The following is a 23251-nucleotide window of genomic DNA, read 5'->3' on the forward strand; positions in this document are numbered from 1 at the left end:
CTGCACCAACAAGCAAGTAATGGCTATCCAAACCAATTCTAAGCTCAGAAACAAACTCAAAGTCCACCCACTCCAGAACAAATGGTTCAAATCAGCCTCCTCCGCCAGCCACCCTGATCCCTTCAGTTCAACTCGCTCCTCCGTCGCTCAGCCACTGCTCTACCTTATTGGTTGCCAACATCTGCCGGAATCCATCAATGGTTCTGCTGCAGACAGCTCCAGTGAAGGTTATCGATTCTAGTGGATACTTACTGCGGGCCAGAGCTCTACTTGATCCGGCTTCTCAGCTGAATATTATCTCCGAATGGCTGGTTTACTGCCGTAAATCGCAAGTCAGTCTCGTCTGTAAAAAGTAGGCATTGTGAAAATGGGCTATGATGTTTCCTAACTCGTTTTTCATACAAATAATCTAAAAATTTCAGAGGATTGAAATATGTTCCAATCTCAATTAAACTTTCAGAAGTCGCTTTCCATTCTGATATCTTTCCGTGAAAAATATAAAGATGATTAAATCATAGTTCATATTTGTGTTACACGGTGCGGAAATCTGTAGCAGGACTGATATGCGATTACTTTAGATTATGGCACAATTCGACTTGGTGTTTTTATCTATTTTTACTGAACAAATCATGTTGTCTCATTAGTGCAGTTGAAAGATCATTGAAAGATATATTGAAAGCTGAACTCAACTCAATTTTGACAAAAATGCAGATGTATGATATTTTGGAATCTAAACGAAAAAGGACATTCCTGTCTTCGAGAAAGTTGTTCAGAAAGAGCAGTGCTTCCCCGCAAAAAACAAATTGTTTTCTAGGATTTCTTTGGAGATTCCTGTTCATCTCAAGAAATATTTCCATTGATTCAATCAATGAATAAAATATAGTTTGTTACACTGATGGGTCTCTTCTTGAAGGTTGAGCTGGTGATGGTGTACAGTCTCGTTAGCTAAGGCTGAATCAGTTTTTCTCACATGGCAGACACCGCACCGTTTTTTAAGCGGAAACATTTGCTCTTATGTGTGGAGTGCAATGAGCACTTCTACAGCGCGTAAAGGGTAATGGCGGCCTTCTGATACATGTTGGCCATTAGACTACCAACTTCATCAACGTATCGGGAGAAATGAGTAGAAGTTCAAAACTAACATTTTTCTTAAAGTAGAATTAAATCCGTAACATTTTACTATTCCTTATCCACTAGTTTCATTACGAATAGAGCAACTGAAAAATAATTTAAGGTTTCTATGTCTGAATTATCTTTCATATCGAGATATAAATTGAAATAATTTTGATTTACTATCGAGTACTGCCCAAAAACACTTAAAAGTTCTTTAATGTATTTAATTCCCACAAGCTCTCCATGAAAGGAGCAAATCATTCTTTATTGCCGTGGAGCTTAATTCGTCAGAAAGTCGCATCCTAAAAGGACAAGCCACTCAATCACTCTCTGTGGTGCACCATTAAACCTCCCTTTTCACAGACTAAAAGCATAAAAATCGGCAGACTAGCATTTCACAATCTGACGGCTCCAAAGCAACCAAAATACAACAACAACAAAAAACGCATCAACCGTAGAGCAAAAGATCCCACGCAAAGCACATTACCGAACGAATATACGAAAAATTGCTCCAAAATTAGACACTAAGAAAAATGTGGAATATTAATTTTCCCATGATGGCTTTGGAAGAGCCGGCACGAGCTGGGAAAAAATCTTCCCGGAACGAACAGAGAGAAAGAGGGCGCTCACTGTCAATAGGGGAAAAGATTTTCGCTTTATTTTGCTGGTTCGCCGTTTTTACGCCGAGGCCTGTTAGGAAACTTAATTTGAATTATGTGGACCTTCCATCAGTTGGTGTCGGTGCATTGGAGTCGGTAGGGTGGCCCAGCTGAATGACTACACGAGGTTTTTCCGAAATATTTTATTTTCCACAAATTTTGGCTCACATTGTGGTCTTTGATAAGTTTATGAGAGACAATCAATTTTGCTTATGTTAAAAATGACAAAAGTCTGACAAGATGGCCATACTTAGTTCACAAAGCAGATCAAAAAAAGATTAGTATTACCATCTTTATTTCAGTAGCTTTATAAAATCTCATTTATAGAGACACTAAGATGTACAAGGATAATCTGTGGGAAAACAATTTGCAATTCATTTTTGATCACCCTAGTTTTTACCGACAGCACTGTTCGCCGGAGTTGCTTGCCGGCTACCGGTCTCTTTTGGCCACTTTCATTTTTTTTTGTTTCGGAGATTCGCAAATAGAAGATAGGTATGAGCGATGAGTGATTTCCCCCCGCTTTCCGTCAATATTAATTTTGTTGCGGGAAATTGGCTAAATTTACTTTAACTGAGTGAGTGGGTAGGTGCTTCAATGAAAAGATGCAGGCTTTATAATGCTGTATGAAGCTGCTCCTTGACCTGTTAGTGATGGATGGAGCACATAAGCTGATGGTTCCAAAAGTTTTTTTTCAAGGCACTGATGAAAAGCTACAATCCAGATGGCTGTGGCAATATTTAATTCAATTTGTGTTTATCGTTTTTTTTTTGTGATTCTTAATTGATGGCGACAATATCGATACACCAATCAAAGTAGATACTTATACTTGAATTTTATTTAAAGATTGTAGACTTTTCAACACCGATACGAATAGGTGTACAATACATTTATCATGGCAATAGAACTGCAACGATTTTGCCTAAAAATAGTTCTATTTCAAACGCAATTAATTCTAATATTTTAAAAGACAAGACCTCAAACAGAGTTTAGAATTTCAGATCTAGGACGGGACGTGGCAGTTGTTTGTTCACCCAATTACTTTGACGCGTGGGCATCCAGTGTTACCAAATTCTTTATCAGAAAAATCTAGAGAAACAATTTCAATTTCGAGCCTCATCATGTACGCTGGCATACCAAAGTACCCTGTTGCGATTCAACTCAACGTGAGCGTGAAACGTGAACGTAGGCCTTTGTCAAACCGATCAATCAGAAGTAGTCTTCTTTGACAGGCAATTGGTTTCATTTTCGTACTTTGATCTGGCAAGTCTTGTCTTAGATACACCTTAGTTTCAATGAGGCTCGGCGCTGTTTTGATTTTGTATGAGGTTTTGACGTTTCGTGGCCTTGTTGTTTACGATTCGGACTTAGTTAAGAATTTGCTCGTGTTTGTAGAGCAGCATACTATGCATCGACTTTTTACGGAAATTTCGTGCAACCATGAACATCGGTCAAATCATGACTGCTAACAAGATTTTTCCATCTCTCGCTTGGTGCATGCAAGTTGGCTATTCCGGAACTGGCTTTGTGGCCGGATAATCTCAATCCGGTTCGAAAGACCAAAAAAATAGAATGTTCAGAAGCGAAGAGATATGTCAAATGTCAAGAATCTGATGACGTCGTTTTTTGAGTTACCCTCAAGAAATTGAGAGGTTCGTTCAAGCAGGGATTTACTAGCAGAAGGCGTGAATTGGAAGTTAGTCACGAATCGGTCGTCGGGCAATAAGCACAGTAACGATAATTATTGTGTAGTGTAGTCCTAGTTATACAAGTTAAGGTATGAATGTAGATGGGCAGTAGAATAAATGTAGTATGAGCGGTACAAATAAAGTGTTTGTGAAACGTGTAACCCTTTAAACCCTGTTTTATCGAACGGAAGAAGCTATAAACCCCAAGATCATACAAGTCTATCTGAGTATTGGCGTTCGGCCGATGTGCATGCAGTTGACCGAGATCGAAGATGAAGTTTAGTTGGCACAGGACCCAACATTGAATAGGACAGTGCTCGCTTACTTTTAGAATATGTTATGGTACAAAAATTACACCCCAACGCAGCGGTAGTGTACAACACTTGAATTGATTGTTATTTTTTCGCATTCTGTGGCTGTAGGGAAAAAATCTATACGATTTTTAAACAATTTTTTTTTATAATTGGCAAGAAGTATTCCGGGAAAACTTATAAAACTATGGGGGGTCTTTGTCTTTGTCGGGGATTATTCGGAGCTGTCATCAATATAGGACTAGCTATGAGATTTTTTCAAACATTCTAACCACCATTGGGTCATTTGTGCCATTATTACCCAGGAATCACATCACGAATTCTTTTAGATACTTCAAAGCCCTTCATCACCAGAATTTCCCTCAAAAATTTCACCAGGACTTTTTCAGGGCTTCTTCACCGGTTCTTTCTAGTAATGTTTCTACAGATTCGTCCAGGGATTTATACAAAAACTTTCCGAGGGAATTCTTCAGTGATTCATCTAATGCTTCTTTCAAGAATTCCGCCAAAAAATCCTCAAGAGATTTATTTCAGAATTCCTCCAGCAAAACTTTAGGAATTTCTAAACGGATTCTATCAGTCTCTATAGAAATTCTTAAAGGGATTGCAAAAAAAAACCCTTCCAAGAAGCTAATACAGGAATTCCATCAAAAATTTCACCAATAATTTCCATTAGCAATTGCTCCTATCAAAAATCTTTTAATAATTCTTCCAATGATTACCGTAGTAATTCCTCCAGAAAATCCTTCACCGATTTTCTACAGAAATTGCTTCGAAAATTCCTACAGAAAAACATGCGGAGATTTACTCCAGGAACTTTCACAATGATTCTGCCCAGAATTTCTCCAAGGTGATTTTTAGGGAGTTCCGCCAGGGATTCCACCAAAAATTCCTCTAAGGATTTTAATATGAAACTATTAGGGACTCCAAGAGGAATGCTGCAAACGAACTCACCAAAACATCCTGCAGGAATTCCCTTAGAGATTCCGCTTGCAATTTATTGAGAGGTTCCCTAAGGTTATCCTCCGGTATTCTTCTAGGGAATCTTTAACTAATTATAAATTCCACCAGTGCACTGCACTGTTTCCTTCAAAGATTCTTCCTTGTCTCTCCGAAGGGACCCTTCGAGACATTCGTCCTGGAATTTGTGCAGGAATTACATCAAGAATCTACCAGAAATTTCACCGAGGAAAATTCCTAAAGGAATTTATCCATCAATTCTTTCCAGGATCCCTAAAGGAATTCCTGTTTCGATTTCACGAGGAACTCCTGATAGTCACTGGATGATATACAGGTGTATTCCCTTATAAATACCTATAAGAATTTTCTGGTTAAATCCTTTTAAGAAACTTCTGGTAAAATTGCTATAGGAATTCCTGAAAACCCTCAAGAATCCCTGGAGATATTCCGCGAGAAATTCCTTGAAGAATCCAGATAAATCCCTTGAAGATTTCCGGGATAGATTCAATACGGAATTCCGGGAGGAATTCTTTGAAAAATTCCAGAAGGAATCTCTTGAGTAACTCCGGTGACGAATTTTTTATAATAAATTTCTAGTAAAATCCGTGAAGAAATTCCTGATAACCCTCAAAAATACTCAATGACATTCCGGGAGAAATTTCTTAAGTATTAATTCCGGGAGAAATTTCTTAAGTATTAATTCCTTGAATAATTCCGGGAGAAATCTTTTTAAGAATTCCACAAGAAACCTCTTAGGCAGCATCCATTTATTACGTAACGCTAAAATTGGAAAATTGGAAATTTTTGACCCCCTCCACCCCCCTCCGTAACGCTTTTTGTATGAAAAATTTCAAATTTTTGTATGAAGCGTAAGGCTTGAGCCTACTCCCCCCTCCCCCTAGAGCGTTACGTAATTTGTGGAAGGAATTCCGGGAGGACTCCCTTAAAAAGTACCTCGAAGAATCTATTGAAGAATCTCCTAAAGAAACACATGGAAGAAAATTCTGGTGCAATCCCTCATTGAATTCCTGGAGGAATCCGTAATAAATAGCCTGATCAATAAACCGACACTGTGTTTTATATTCAGGACAGGGGAATTCATGTGCCATATAATGTTTTCAACTTTAAATACAATATGAAGAGTTGTAATAAGATTTGCAGGGAGCCCTCCCCCCTTTTTTGTACCCTCCCCATTTTTAAAGTATCGCAAATGATGGAATATTTGATATACAGGGGGTTGTCAAAATAACTGGGACAGGCAAAAATTGGGCCAACTTTGGAATGCTGTAACTTTGACAAAAATTGACCGATTTCAATTCTTTAAGAAGTAATGGACGGGTCAACTAATCTAGTTTTGAGGTGCATCCACGGAGATGAACTATGACCACCGGATACCGGTGATAATCCGGATTTCCGGAAGCATGTCTTATGCAGTAAAATTATGACGTGTTTTTAGCAAAGGTCTCGGCTAAAAAATCAAAATTTTACTACGCATGAAGATAGAAGATCTAATTCTGAAGCGATTGGTGCGCCAAGTATTAATATTGGTCCAGAAACAACCAATATATGGCCATTTCCCCGGAATCGGTGCCGGTAGTGGATCCGAATTGGGATCAAACAATTTATTCACTCAAAATATGTCGCGCAATATTGTTTTCTCCCTAGCTTATCATAAAATACCCTATTATAAGTTGAAAATGAGTCTTGTACAGATTTGACCACTCATGGCGCCGCCCAGTGCCCCGGGGAACCTTGCATAGGGGACATTTCGATTTTGACACCAAAGCATATCATGCGACGGCTCATTCTTCATGTCTTGTCGTAAATAGGGCAACTGTAGACTCAAAATGGATAGTTGACTACAGTGACTACTTCCGGGACCACCGGATGTTCCAGAGGGAACCTGTAATTAGGGACAATTGATATTGAACTCCAATACATATCGTGCGACAGTTCATTTTTCATGTCTCGTGCTAAATAGGGCTATTGTAGACCTTAAGTGGATATTTGACTACAGTGGCCACTTTTGTGACCACCGGATATCCATGAGGGAGGCTGTGATGTCTTCAATGACAGATTCATCCGGGAAATTCCGGTGGTCCCAAAAGTGATAGGTTCCTTAGGGAACTATAGGAGGTCCCCAAAGTGACCATTCTAGTTAAATATCCATTTTCGGTCTAAAGTTGACCTATTCATGACTAAACATGAAGAATGAGCCGTTGCACGATGAGTATTGGAGCTCAATTCCAATTGTCCCTAATCATAGGTTCCCTAGGGGACACCCGGTAGTCCCAAAAGTGGCCAATTCAATTAAATTCCCATTTTGAGTCTACAGTTATGTTATTTACGACAAGGCATGAAGAAAGAGCCGTCGCATGATATGTTTTGGTGTAAAAACAGAATTGTCCCCAATGACAAGTTCCTCCGGGAAATTCCGGTAGTCCCAAAATTGGCCACTGTAGTCAATTATCCATTTTAGGTCTACAATAGCCCTATTTAACACGAGACATGAAAAATGAACTGTCGCACGATATGTATTGGAGTTCAATTTCAATTGTCCCTAATTATAGGTTCCCTCGAGGACATCCGGTGGTCCCAGAAGTAGTCACTGTAGTCAACTATCCATTTTGAGTCTACAGTTGCCCTATTTACGACAAGACATGAAGAATGAGCCGTCGCATGATATGCTTTGGTGTCAAAATCGAAATGTCCCCTATGCAAGGTTCCCCCGGGGCACTGGGCGGCGCCATGAGTGGCCAAATCTGTACAAGACTCATTTTCAACTTATAATAGGGTATTTTATGATAAGCTAGGGAGAAAACAATATTGCGCGACATATTTTGAGTGAATAAATTGTTTGATCCCAATTCGGATCCACTACCGGCACCGATTCCGGGGAAATGGCCATATATTGGTTGTTTCTGGACCAATATTAATACTTGGCGCACCAATCGCTTCAGAATTAGATCTTCTATCTTCATGTGTAGTAAAATTTTGATTTTTTAGCCGAGACGTTTGCTAAAAACACGTCATAATTTTACTGCATAAGACATGCTTCCGGAAATCCGGATTATCACCGGTATCCGGTGGTCATAGTTCATCTCCGTGGATGCACCTCAAAACTAGATTAGTTGACCCGTCCATTACTTCTTAAAGAATTGAAATCGGTCAATTTTTGTCAAAGTTACAGCATTCCAAAGTTGGCCCAATTTTTGCCTGTCCCAGTTATTTTGACAACCCCCTGTATATCAAATATTCCATCATTTGCGATACTTTAAAAATGGGGAGGGTACAAAAAAGGGGGAGGGCTCCCTGCAAATCTTATTACAACTCTTCATATTGTATTTAAAGTTGAAAACATTATATGGCACATGAATTCCCCTGTCCTGAATATAAAACACAGTGTCGGTTTATTGATTAGATTAGATTTTTAAATAAAAAATGCAAAAAGTTCAAGCATATTTTAAAAATGACCTGGGGCAGACACGAACATTCTGAAAACGCCATTATTTTTGTTTATTTTTATACTTTCAAGCCCGGGGTGTCCGGTCTCTGTGCATTCATATCGACTTTTTTTGTCGAACAGTGTAATTGACACCGTTTAAGCATAGGGGATCAAAAACTTCAAAATTTGCATCAGTCTAATGCTGGCACATTACGCACGTGAAAAAAAAACTGCTACATTAACGTAAACGATACTCCATTGTGGAGTTTGGATTATCGATGAAGAGGAATCACCCTCCACATGATGCATACACAACTTACCCAGGCAAGTATCGATTCGCAAGTGACAGAAAGAATATGCTCAATGCATCAGACCGCTTGCTGCGATCAATTATATTGCCACTACCCAACACAGTGCAATCTATGCCTCACATTCTCCCTCTGCTCTAAAGAAATTGAAGTTAGTTTTCAATTAATGATAAACAAACAAAAAAAAATGTTAGAAACAATTACAACATTCTTTTTAGAACTGGTTTGGTTTTCTTTTTTGTTTTGAAATTTTCTTCTCAGATTTTCTTATTTTTTTTTTTTTTGAAGCATTATAATTTTACTAATAAAGATGCACTCTGCTTTGGATTGAGAGCTCCATTCATTGCTCAATGTTCTGTCCTACAGGCTGGCTATACTTCCATATTTAGTGTTTTGTAATCTGTTTATTATGTGCCGTAATCCATTTACAATAAAGTCGTCGAATTTTATTCAGTGTGTACAAATAATATTACAGACTTGTCTAGGGAACAGGATATACAAATCTCTCATACCTCTCATTTTCAATATTTTCATAGTTCGTAAAAATCAAACTGTAGAAATGCAGAGTATTTTGATGCATTCAAATGCATTTTCGACTCATGTAACTTTGACGGAATCCAACGCTCTATAACTTTATTAAATATGTATATCCTTGATAAAAAAAATCTGGATTTTTTTTTTTCAAAGTTCTAAAATCATCTAAAAAAACAATGCCGTGAACATCTCAGCATTAAAACCTTCTGTAGTAACCGAAAACGCGAATCAAGGACAACACGTCCATTCGCCAACAAAGTCGTTCACAGAATGTTTTACGCACGCATCATTTCAACAGAACGGCCTTCAACATCAAGCCCAGCAGTAACACGTCACGCACACCAACTCTGGTTGAACTTATTCTCATTCCCTCTCACACGCATTCAATCTTTGCCGTCACTCAACCATGCTACCTGTACCAGAAAGCAAGCCCAAGCATGTGTTGCTAGTTTCAGACTCACACACTCACATAACTGGTCCGTTGTTACAACAAGAAGTAGAACTTGAAGCAACCGAACGAATATGAACCACGATACATTCGAAATCTGACACTCTCAAGTATTTTCAGACATACACTTGCGAATTGTTTTATGAAATCATTAATTATTTTTCCCAAGTACATCATTATTACTACATTCTCCCCCTTCTCCACTCTATTCAATCGATAACCTTATCATGACTTGAAAGCATCATCCGATTTTAATAAACATCTATTCAAAATAAATAAAAAAAATCTGATTCCGTTGTGAGAAAAAAATTCAAAATCAATTCTACCAACACTTCATCTCACAATAAATTCAAAATTCGTTTCAAATTAATATCCGATCTAAATTCAAACCAAATCCAATCCAATTCCTATCCAAATTCAAATCCAATCCAAATCCAATCCAAATCCAATCCAAATCCAATCCAAATCCAATCCAAATCCAATCCAAATCCAATCCAAATCCAATCCAAATCCAATCCAAATCCAATCCAAATCCAATCCAAATCCAATCCAAATCCAATCCAAATCCAATCCAAATCCAATCCAAATCCAATCCAAATCCAATCCAAATCCAATCCAAATCCAATCCAAATCCAATCCAAATCCAATCCAAATCCAATCCAAATCCAATCCAAATCCAATCCAATCCAAATCCAATCCAAATCCAATCCAAATCCAATCCAAATCCAATCCAAATCCAATCCAAATCCAATCCAAATCCAATCCAAATCCAATCCAAATCCAATCCAAATCCAATCCAAATCCAATCCAAATCCAATCCAAATCCAATCCAAATCCAATCCAAATCCAATCCAAATCCAATCCAAATCCAATCCAAATCCAATCCAAATCCAATCCAAATCCAATCCAAATCCAATCCAAATCCAATCCAAATCAATCCAAATCCAATCCAAATCCAATCCAAATCCAATCCAAATCCAATCCAAATCCAATCCAATCCAATCCAATCCAAATCCAATCCAAATCCAATCCAAATCCAATCCAAATCCAATCCAAATCCAATCAAATCCAATCCAAATCCAATCCAAATCCAATCCAAATCCAATCCAAATCCAATCCAAATCCAATCCAAATCCAATCCAAATCCAATCCAAATCCAATCCAAATCCAATCCAAATCCAATCCAAATCTAATTCAAATCCAATCCAAATTAAATTTAATAATTTAATAACTGATTTAATATCCAACCAAAATCCAATCTAATCCAAATCCAATCCAAATCTTATCCAAATTCAATTAAAATCCAATCCAAATTCAATCCAGTCTAAATCCAATCCAAATTCAATCAAAAACTTTATCATCAGAAACTTTATTGAAAATCCACTCATACATAAATGAATGTGGCTAGCGTCCATTTTACTGTATATGTAGATTCGTAATAGAGTTCATCAATCAAAAATCACCTTTCAATCAATAAAGCTTGCCAGGGTTATTGAAAAAAAGAAAATAAAATCTGTATTGTTGTCAACTGAAGTAGACCAGTTTTCACTGCTTTTTTTTATCTTAACATAGGATCATTCTCAGCCTACTCACTCAAGTGCGAGTCTACTGGAATTCCGTTTCACTTTTTTTTACATACTAGGATCATTCACAGCCTACTCATCTCCTGATAAGCCACTAGAACTCCATTTTTTTTTGTTTCAATTTAATTTCTCTTCCTTATTTTTTCTTAAATACGGATCATTCTCAGCCTACTCACCACCTAGTGAGCCTACTGGAATTCCGTTTTTTTTAGCATTTTTGCTTTCATCTCGGACCATTCTCAGCCTACTCACCACCTGGAGAGCCTACTGGAATTCCTTTTATTTTTACCATTTTTGCTTCCATCTTGGATCATTCGCAGCCTACTCACAACTTTTAAATCATGGTGAACCTACTGGAATTCCGTTAGAAATTGATACTTTAAACAAATCACTTTTTTTTTTTGATACTCCAAAATCTCATATTTTTTCCGCTTCCCCAGGTAAAATACTTACGCTTTTCTCAAATACAATAACACATTTTGAGTGTAACCTGATTTCTAATCACTTCTGATAGACTTCCTACAAACTGCGCCATTGTAGTAACCGAAAACGCGAATCAAGGACAACACGTCCATTCGCCAACAAAGTCGTTCACAGAATGTTTTACGCACGCATCATTTCAACAGAACGGCCTTCAACATCAAGCCCAGCAGTAACACGTCACGCACACCAACTCTGGTTGAACTTATTCTCATTCCCTCTCACACGCATTCAATCTTTGCCGTCACTCAACCATGCTACCTGTACCAGAAAGCAAGCCCAAGCATGTGTTGCTAGTTTCAGACTCACACACTCACATAACTGGTCCGTTGTTACAACAAGAAGTAGAACTTGAAGCAACCGAACGAATATGAACCACGATACATTCGAAATCTGACACTCTCAAGTATTTTCGAACATACACTTGCGAATTGTTTTATGAAATCATTAATTATTTTTCCCAAGTACATCATTATTACTACACCTTCGTTGGTTCGTGCGTACATTATCATCAAGTAATACCCAAGGTCTCATTCTATATTGTTTTTTAATTTGCCATGTTTTCTTTACCTCCTTGCAAAACAAATAAAATAACATCCAAACAAAACAGACCTAGTACAAATCGGATGATTTGTTCTGAAACAGATCATTTTAATAACAAAAATGACCTCTATGAAAAACATAGATAGCGCCACCGCAGTCTTGTGTTTGACAGAACAACTGTCACCATGTAATATCCCATATGAACTAATCTACGATGACGTCACGCTGCAGCTTCCAGCGGGAAGAAACCCTTTACTGCGGAAAAGAAAAAGACCGTGGAGAAAACTTTCCGGCAGCGGACATTGCCGGGGATCATCTTCCCCCACGGCAAACAACTCGCTGGAATTTTCCGGCAGCGGACATTGCCGGGGACCATTTTTCCCCACGGCAAACAACACGCTGTAAGCTTATCGGCAGCGGACAATGCTGGGATTTTTCTTTCTCCACCGCAAACAACGCGCTGTAAGCTTTTCGATCTGACTTTTGCTCAAGGCAAAACAACAAGATCGATTTTACCCTGCTGCTTTTTTATTCACTTCACTAGCCACCGTAAACTTTCGATCACTTTGTCAGATTCTACAGGAACTTGCGTCACACTTTTTTCACACAAGCAGAAAACAAACATCATACGGGGAGCCGGGAATTTCCTTCTACATAAATCAATTTGTTCTTCCATTTGTATTTTTTTCTCACTATTTTCACTCTTGCAACGCTGAAGGTGATTCCTCCCATTAAACGAATATGGAAAAACCAGGTATCTTTCCGCCAATTAGCAGAAAACTTATAGGATCGCCAATGTGGAGTTTGGATTATCGATGAAGAGGAATCCATGACCTCTGATTCATTTTTTTATTTTTTAAAAGTGTGAATACTTTTTACTTCTCCATGTGTCTGATAGAAGAGCCAACAGTTCAACCAGTTGAGAGTTAATCTAAAGATACTTACGTGCAACAAAAGTGATCATATAAAATGACAAACAATTTATATTGATATCAATCAGGCAGAATGCAAACCAGTTCTTTTCTTTCCCACTCGTTGCTTTTGGTCCTTCTGCAGGAGCAATATCTCGTTTTTATAGCCAAATTAGGAAGAACCGATCAGGTGTAATTAAAAAAATCTTAACATTTCCTACAGCTATACTGTTTTATTTTGTTCCTCACAAATTTAGGATTTTATATTTATCCAAAATTATTCAGCATAATAATCTTTAGGGCCTGACATTAACCACGTCCACAATTTTTATGGCCATATATAACTATAATCCCCCTAAATAACTTTATTCATAAAAAATTGTTTTTTTTTCTCTCAAAATCATGGAAATTCATTAGTATGTTCAGATTCCTTTTCCACTAAAAAAATAATAAATTTTAGTAGTTTACGAACGGTCCCAAACAACTTCTGCTCTCCCGTAACAAAATTTTACATTGGAAATTATTTGAAACTAACAATCATTTTTTTAAATATTAAGTACTAGTAGTTTGAACGCTGATTCATAAACTGTGACTGGTGTGTATATTTCCCACAATTTATTGATCAAATATTTTATTCAAAAATCTCAGCCAAATCTGTATAAAAACGCATTTATCTCTCATAGCTATGTTAATTGAATCTATAAATGTTGTCTGGAGATTAAACTCTCACAAAGAATCTTTCAAACAAACTTTAAAGCGTCGTTTCTAGCTAGGCGTCAATAGGCACACGGCTTACAAATTTGGCCAAAAATACAGTCCAAATCGCTACAAAAAAAAAAATTAGTTATATTGTTGGTTCATACCGCGTTCAAGAGCTATTTTACTGAGATAAAAAGCCTTGAAATGGCTGCCCACTATATAATGCTTATCAGTAAAAATGATTATGTGATGTTCTGTGATAAGTTTGACAATAATTTTGTCTTTTGAAATCAGCTGATTCATAAATTGTGGGTGATTCAACTGCGTGGGGTGACTGTATTAGCTTTTAAGGACGTTAGTGATCGGTTTGATTTTAATTTGTCGAAAGTGATGTTCAAAACTAAGATAAAAAATTAGGTTATTTTAATTAACTTTAAGGGGGCAGGATCCGTCATTGATTTCGGAATTTTCAATAGCAGTTTTTTCGTTCAAAATCAAGCAAATTTAATTTATTTCACTGTATTCTATTCCAACCGAACACAGTGAACATTTTCATCCAATAATTTTTAGTTTTGAACAGAAAAACTGCTTTTGAAGTTTCGATGCTGACGATGATTGCGATGACGGAGCGTTGATTGTTAAGGATGAGTAGCCCGTCATTAGTTTCGGCAGCCATGTTGATTGTGCAATTTGCAACTTCAAAATGATAAAACTCAGTCATGTTAAGTAATATTGATTAAGAAAAGTATCACTACTTGCGCTTACATGCAAAAAATATGCTGATACTTTTTCAGTTATGTCAGTGCAAAACCGTGTGATTTTCTTCAATTTTCAATCGTAAGACGAATTAGCAACAATCATCGGTGCCCAGTACAAATTTCAATGACGGCCTTCTTCGCCTTAAGACAGTTTGTAGAGGTGAGACGAACACGGTGAAATATAATAATGATAACTCGTTTGAAATCATCTGTTGGAGTAAACCAAACAATAGATGTTTTTCCTATTTGCGTTTTGTTTCCTCTCAATCCAACCGCATCGATAGCCGAGCGGTAAGCGTTCGCGCTTGACAATCGGAAGATCCTCGGTTCGATTCTGGCTTGCTGCTAGTTTTTAACCATAATATAGTAATTTTTACTGTCGAAATGGTACCATGGTAAAATTGAATGCCCAAAATATTTGAAATAAATGCAAATTTAGTCTGCACAAATCAAGTGGCGTCGTGTATTTAATTTGACCCTCTAATATAGTATTTTCAACTGCAACGCTGTTCTCAGTGTAGCTACTACCAAAACTAGGCTTTTCAAGTTTTTTGTAATCTCAGCATGAAAAAGCACAGGGCGAAAAAAACAGCAATACATTGTGTAAAACGCATGATGCGAAACCATATAGGTGATAATTAAAATAAAATAACAACTGATTCACATCCTACTCTTTTTTACCTTTATGCTAGAGTCTAAAGAAGGGCAGGCGATTATCTTGGAGAAACAGGAGGTCACCTGTAGCACTGATTCGGGTAGCACATAAATGACACAACATTGTAGTGGGCGCTCTGGTACTCTACAGACTCCGTTTGTGGTTTGGTTTCATTCAGACCCCCCCTATCCAATCATTCCTCAGCACGAATTAGGGGTCTTTGTGAGGTGGCTTTTACCACCGGAACAGGCAGTCCATAGTGTTAAACCTTAGCCAATCGAAACAATCGCTACCAAAACTACGCGGCTATCTAGACTAGTCGGGAAAAGGAGGTTAGCATTGATGATTAACTCCTGACGTGCCCAAGTAGACGCCAAAAAGCAGGTGATTTTATTTCGCCTGTGAAAATATTAATCTACTGTGGCACATAACATGAAATTTTTATCAAATACTAGTGGTCCCGGCAAACTTCGTCTTGCCATCAAGTAGGCTGTTGAAAACCGCTATGAATCGTCCCATACAAAATGACAGTTCCGTTCAGTCACGTTTTTCCTACTTTCCCGGTGAACGTCCTGGAACTTTTATACACACAAACACGTCGGAACCCTTGACAAACAAAATGGAAAAAGAATCATCCAAATTCGTTGCCCCGTTCATGAGCCATTTCGTGACATACAAACACCATTAGCAATAATAAGTTTTAAGCAAATGAGAATGCTGTTTATATAATGTTAGAGAACAAAATTATTAGAACAGCGTTTAGAAAGCTTAACAACTAACTAACTCTTTTAAATACTCGAACCCTCATAGCAGTGAAGTCAATCAAGAGAGTAGATGAATACTAGGCACACCCAATATCTCATATTCTTTTAGTCAAATCTTTTTAATATTGACCATTTCTAGTCTGCTTAACAATGATATCCCCGAATATTGACGCTAAACAGTATTTTATTTCTGTAATCGAATTAGGTAACGAACTCCTTGCTTTGCATGTACCAGCATTTCTCAGAAAATTTAATTAAATCACTGCTGTTGTTACAGCCATAATCCTCTCGACTTAATATTAACCATCCTAACATCTTTTCAAGGTTCTCACGTTGCAACTTATGAAAAATTTTCAATAACTCAATATAACGTTAACTCGCTTTTGTCTACCAATATTGAATTATCAACCGACATCCCAAGTAAAAATTTAATTATTTTTAAATTAGACTAGATTGGCTTCCAGCCAAGAATCCTTACGTTCATGTGCACAAAGTTCCGAAAGATAACGAAAAAATAAAAACGATCCAAAGCGGTGCTAAGTACCATCAAAAGTTTATCCACGAGCTTCTCCAGGAATTTCCACTTGCACATTCTTGTCTTAATTTAATATTTTTGCAGTCGTCTAGAAAAAATGAACCATGACGAAGAAAAAAAAAAAACTCAAACTTCAAAACACGGAGATAAACGTTCCACGGAAGGAACAATGCAGCTTTGCGTTGGAGGCTCTGCTCTGTATATGGGAATGAGCCGGGCACTTGAGGCCTCAATCTACGGTCGTCATCGTCACCAGCGATTGTTGCACAATGGGATCGCTTCAGAAAATAGCGATCAAAATTACTGAGGCGTTTTAGCGCATCGATGTCCTCGGAGAATATGTTCAGAAGGAACTGATGTGTAAGTATCAAATTGTATCAAATTATTTTGAGGTAGAAATTGTTATGTAAGAGCGACGTTCTTACATAATAATTCGGTACAATGATGCAGAAGAACATTCTGAACATTTTCTCTGAAGACAACAATGCGCTAAAACGCCATTTAAGACCCTTCCGAGGTTTTGATCGACTTTTTCTAAAAAAATCTCCCATTATTCGTTATTGTCAATGTGTTTTTCGGTTCGGGCTCGACGTGTACAGGGTACTTACTGATGATGCTGAGATTGTATCGGAAGCTCTGCGTTTGACTGGTACGAAAGTCAACTCGACAGCGGTAGACACCCTCGTCATGTCGTCGAATATCCTAAGCAAATATTTGCCCAAACGAAGAATGGAAAACAGCACAAGTTCGGCAGGCAGCGTGAAACGAAACCGGAAGAGATAGGATGAAAAATCATGCTTTTTTGAGTGGAAACAACTGAAGGAGGGATTGGGGGAAAATTCGTCATGATCAACGTTTTGTCGCTTTTGAGCGCTTCCAGGCTAAAACGCAAATAACGATGACGCTTACTTTTTCGAATTGAAAAAATGCTTACCAAATAAAACGTAAATCAAAGAAATTCTTACCTCTCTGCTGATTTCAATTTTGCATGGAAAGATTGAAAAGTCTGTTCCTTGGACACCAATGCCATTGTTGAATATGCTCCTTCCAAATGTTACGCTAGACGTAAATAAATTGACTCGCCGGTAAGTTTTAAAGCCGATAAACAAACGAAAAACATATGACTCCAAACATCTCATAAAATGTATTATTATTTGCTGAAATTTCTTCTTCAATAAAATTAACCGCTTTGTAACTATAAATTTCCATATCACAAAAAATCTTTAAGTTGAGAAGCCCTTTTCAAAGAGTAGTTTGAGAAATATATTTTTTTTGGAAGATGTCATACTGGATTGCTAGTAATAGTTCGAAAATGCCATTTTCATTTGCGTTTTGATCTGGAACGCCCATTTTTCGTCCATGGTGGTGGGGAATGTCGGAATTGGGAAATTTTGCTCTTTTCGCTGAAGGGCGCGTAGTTGGAGGGGATAAGGAGGCTTTTACTCGTCGGGTGATACTGTCAGCACGTTTTGGGCCAGGGAAAAGCCACTGCCACTGGGTGTGAGGATTTTTGCAGGATAAATTGTGTGTCAACACGGCGGATCTCCGAGAAAGGAAACTCGTCTCAAGGGACACAGCGTCAAAAAGGGAAATAAAAAAAAATAGGAAAGCAGGGACGAAAGGTAAGCATACAAACAGAGTCACAAACAAATGTGGAATGGCTGATGATGCAGAGTCTCGCTGTTGTTATACCTGAATGTCCAGCGTGGCCGGATCTGTGTCCGTGTTGAAATGCGCCCGGGAACCAAAGCTTTCTGGTGCTGACCAGTGTTTCGCTTTCTGTAAGGGCTTCCCCCGTACGTCGAAGCTGCAAAGGAGAAAGAGAAAGGGAAAGGTTTTATTGTAGGGTCCAGATTAAGAGCTTCATCGGGTACATAGTCCGGGATTTCATAACACTCCATATTGAGTTCAGAAAAACAAACACGCTCATTGTTTCGGCATCTAGAATGTGCGCACACATGAAACATATGCAAACGAGTGGTTTGATATAAAGTCTCTTCAACTAATTATATATCTGGAACAAGTTTTAAATGATAACATTTGTTGTCGTTTGCCTCAAATATATACCTGATTTGGCACTTAACCTTTCTTCCTGCTATGCTCAAAGCTTCTCATAAGAAACACTTAGGGTAGGTGTATCAGTTATGGCCATAGTGGTTCCCTATTTCGCCATACGTAGTAACTTGAATGTATTAACATTTTGAAAAGTTTTTTGTGTTTTAGCAGTAAGATATAGTTTATATCTTGATGTTAAAACATTCAAAAAGATTAAAAATGTGGAAGTTATCCGAATTTTGCATATGGCCAAATAGGGAATCACTATGGCCATAACTGGTTCACTTTCCCTAAATGAAGGATGTTTAAACGTATTCTTTCATACGGCATTCAGTACAACTCAATTTTGATAGTCGTTATTATAGGTTGATAGAATGGTTGGGGCCTTCCTTAGCCGAATAGTTAGAATCCGCGGATACAAAGCAAAGTCATGCTGAAGATGTCTGGGTTCGATTCCCGGTCGTAATGGAAATTTTCTTGACTTCCCTGGGCATAGAGTATCATCGTACCTGCCTCACGATATACGAATGCGAAAATTGCAACTAAGGCAAAGAAAGTTCTTAGTTAATAACTGTGGAAGTGCTCCTAGAACACTACGCTGAGTAGCCGGTACTGGTCGGGGTACGAGCAACCTTAGGGAAGATCGGGTAACCAACCACAGTGGGAACTTTGGTCGTATGCTGTCAGGGATGGTAGGGGTTTACTTCTGCAAACCTGGAGCGTCATGCTAGAAGCGGCTTACAACAGGGTCTGTTTCCCATGTCAGGGGCAGCTTATCATCGTCCGAATGCAATAGAAAGACTATGCTAAATTGTGCACTATGGCCCTTCGAACATATAGGGGGAATTATCCTCCAGAAATCTATGGAGTTGGTGTCAGGCCCTGCAAGCCAGCCATAAAAAAATCAAACAACTTAAAATCAACAAGAGAATACGAACCGGGAAAATCAGCGAAGACCCCAGCGGCGTGAAGAGACTATCGATTGGAATCTCTCAATTTCATCGGGAGCACAAAACCTTCCATACCGATACACCTGTAGAACACCACACAGACAGAATCACAAATCGACTGATTGGGACGTCACATTGATGGACGGCATTTCTCCGACATTATCGACGTCAGAACCTATTGTGGCGCTAACATCGACTCTGACCACTATCTGGTGATGGGAAAACTGCGCCTAAAACTCTCCGTCGTCAACAACGTATGGTACCGACGGCCGCCCCGGTGTGACCTTGAGCGGCTTAAGTAACCGGATGTCACAATCGCATGCGCGCAGCACCTCGAGGCTGCATTATCGGAAGAGAGTGAGCTGGATGAAGCCCCTCTTAAGCACTGCTGGAAAATAGTGAAAGCGGCCATCACAGATGCAGCTAAGAGTAACGTCGTTAACATGGGATGGAGCAGACGGAACGATTGGTTCAACGAGGAATGTAAGAAGATTCTGGAAGAAAAGAACACAGCGCGGGCGGTCATGCTGCTGCAAGGAATCCGGCAGAACGCGGAACGTTATAGACGGAAACGGCAACAGCAGACCCACCTCTTTCGGAAAAAAACGCAGCCTGGAGGAGACGCAGTGCGAGGAAATGGAACAGCTGTGCTGGCCTGAAGAAACACGTAAGTTCTATCAGAAGCTCAACGCATCCCGCAACGGCTTCGTGCCGACATGTGCAGGGATAAGGATGGGAATCTTTTGACGGACGAGCGTTGGATGATCGAATGGTGGAAGCAGCACTTCGACGAACACTTGAATGGCACTGAGAGCACAAGCAATGAGGGACGGGAAAATGGAGGAAATGCCTTCGTCAGGGTCAAACTATTGAAAAACAATCAACTAACTATTGACAAACAATCAAAATTTTTTATTGTGATTTTGAATAATAAAGCTCATTTGGAATAACTTTTGTTCAAGCACTTATTTTAGAAACGCTATTTTGATAGTTAAGTTGTCGAACAAAGCTGTAAGAAAGAAAGGGTTAAGGATGCCATTCACCAGCTCAAGAACAATAAAGCTGCTGGTAAGGATGGTATCGGTGCTGAACTCATAAAAATGGGCCTGGAGAAGCTGGCCATTTGTTTGCATCGGCTGATGCGCACAATCTGGGAAACAGAACAGCTACCGGAGGAGTGGAAGGAAGGGGTAATATGCCCCATCTACAAGAAAGGCGACAAGTTAGATTGTGAGAACTATTGAGCGATCATCATTCTAAATGCGCCCTACAAAGTATTATCCCAGATTATCTTCCGTCGTCTGTCACCTATAGTATACGAGTTCAACGGAAGTTAGCAAGCCTTCTTCGTTCACGGCCGATCGACAACGGACCAGATCTTTACTGTACGGCAAATCCTCCAAAAATGTCGTGAATACCAGTTCCCAACGCATCACCTTTTCATCGATTACATACGGCATACGACAGTATCGACTGCGTAGAGCTATGGAAAATCATGGACGAGAACAGCTTTCCTGGGAAGCTCACGAGACTGATAAGATCGACGATGGAAGGTGTGTCAAAATTGTGTGAAGGTTTCAGGCAAAAACTCCAGTTCGTTTGGATCCAGCCGTGGACTACGACAAGGTGATGGACTTTCGTGCCTGTTGTTCAATATTGCGCTAGAAGGAGTTATGCGGAGAGCCAGGCTTAACAGCCGGCGTACGATTTTTACGAGATCCAGTAAACTTGTTTGCTTCGCGGATTATATGGACATTGTAGGCCGAATATTTGTAAAGGTGGCAGACCTGTACACCCGCCTGAAACGCGAGGCAGCAAAAGTTTGACTGGTGGGGAGCGCGACAGGGCTCGCCTAGGTAGCAGTGTTACAGTAGACGGGGATACGTTCGAGGTGGTCGACGAGTTCGTCTATCTTGGATCCTTGCTGACGGCTGACAAATACGGAGGCGCATCATCAGTGGAATTCGGGCCTACAATGGCCTCCACAAGAAGATGCGGTCAAAAAAGATTCACGCCCGCACCAAATGTATCATGTATAAAACGCTCATAAGGCCGGTAGTCCTCTACGGGTATGAAACGTGGACGATGCTCGAGGAGGACCTGCAAGCACTTGGAGTCTGGAAAATGGTATGTGGCGGCAAAGGATGAACCACGAGCTCGCCCAACTCTACGGCGAACCTAGCATCCAGAAAGTGGCCAAAGCTGGAAGGATACGATGGGCAGGGCATGTTGCAATAATGGCGTACAGCAACCCTGCAAAGATGGTGTTCGCCTCGGATCCGGTCGGTACAAGAAGGCGTGGAGCGTAGCGAGCTAGGTGGGCGGATAAAGTGCGTATCGATTTGGCGAGCGTGAGCCAGAACCGAGGATGGAGAGATGCGGCCACGAACCGAGTATTGTGGCGTGAAATTGTTGATTCAGTGTTATTTGTCTAGATGTTGACTAAATAAATGAAATGAATTGTTCTGTACTAAGACAAATAGGTTTTTTTGGAGCTTTGACTCAAACTTAATGCACTCAGGAAAGCTAGTGCTGTCAAAAACGTAAACAAATCGGAAGATTCAATTTTGTAATGCAGTTCATTTTATTAAATTCGTTCCGTTATACGGTAGTCTGATAACTCTACGAGAGGAATATTTGTCATTTCTATGTTTGCGTTCTAATTAACTCATAATTCATCACATGATTATCATTATCAACGTAATGATATTGAGAACCACACGCAGACAACATTCCAATAACATGCATCAGACAGTTAAGATTTAAGAAGGCTTTAACTTGACTTATTGCAGTCTTAGAAGTACCTACCTAAACCTTGATAAGCCAAGCAAGATGAGGTTTTAAGGCGCAAGAGAAAATGATACAAAAGTCAGAATTGAAAAAGCAGTTTTTTCGTTTTAAAACAACAAATTGATGAAAATAAAAACACACAGACTTTTTATTTGGCAAATGAAAGAGCTGTGTGTTTTTATTTCCTTCGATATGTCTATTTAAAAAGAGAAAACTGATTTTTCAGTTTTGATTTTTGCACCATTTTTACTTGGGCCTTAAGCAGGGTTGGGAAAAAGTCTGAAATTCACTCTACAGTAGCCAAGCAAAGCCTATCACAGTCAGCGAAGCCAGTGAAACTCACGTCCATCGCTGCTGTAGGCAAAATGCCTTGAAAATAGCAAAACACCCGTTGCTAAGGGCAACCCAGAATTATTGTAGAAAAATGTTCTATTTCCCGTTGCATTTCCCGCATTTAGCGCCTTCAATGACACTCATGATTTAGAAAATTCGTGCACCCAACATAGGCTACTTGATGAGATTCACGTTTTTAAACTACTGTACTGGGAGAGCCACGTGATTTTCGTGAAAATTCAAGCCTACTACTATTATCATTCCCAGCACTGGCCTTAAGTAAAGGTTTTATAGACACTACACAGCTCCTCCAAAATACAATTTATTATCAACTAAGTTGGCCAGCAAATAAGTTTAAACGGGAGCTCTTATTTGAAAGACAATTTGAAAGACAATTTACACCGTCTTCAGCTAAAGGCTGCACAGACTGAAGGATCACTAACATTAGGCAACGGACAACATATAACACCCAGTAGCGCAGTGATGCATTTTTCGTTTGACGAAAAGTTTCCACCGAACGGAGTGGGAATCGAACCCACATCCCGTGACACAATATGCCTAAACGACTGACGCCGCTAACCGCACGGCCACGAAGCCCACATAGATATCTACAAAGAATTTTAAAGTGGGTTTTACCGAAAAGAACGTTTAGCACTTTGCAATGCTTTATTAAATCTGTTAGGAATGAATACATATCTGTATTTATTAAATAAATAACATCTAAGATCA

The 23251-nt window shown here is 39.0% G+C and overlaps 1 protein-coding gene across 1 annotated transcript in view; it reads right to left on the reverse strand.

Moving 5' to 3' along the window:
* LOC5573643 (neural cell adhesion molecule 1-B) overlaps window positions 1-23251 on the reverse strand; it is a 1425452-nt gene that overhangs the window by 431139 nt on the left and 971062 nt on the right. The window contains 2 exon segments of the mRNA XM_021845179.1: window positions 17003-17096; window positions 18087-18201. Of these exon segments, the coding sequence (XP_021700871.1) occupies window positions 17003-17096; window positions 18087-18201 (209 nt within the window).

This window comes from Aedes aegypti, chromosome 2 (assembly GCF_002204515.2).
Source record: "Aedes aegypti strain LVP_AGWG chromosome 2, AaegL5.0 Primary Assembly, whole genome shotgun sequence".
In the NCBI taxonomy this organism is placed as follows: Eukaryota; Metazoa; Arthropoda; class Insecta; order Diptera; family Culicidae; genus Aedes; species Aedes aegypti.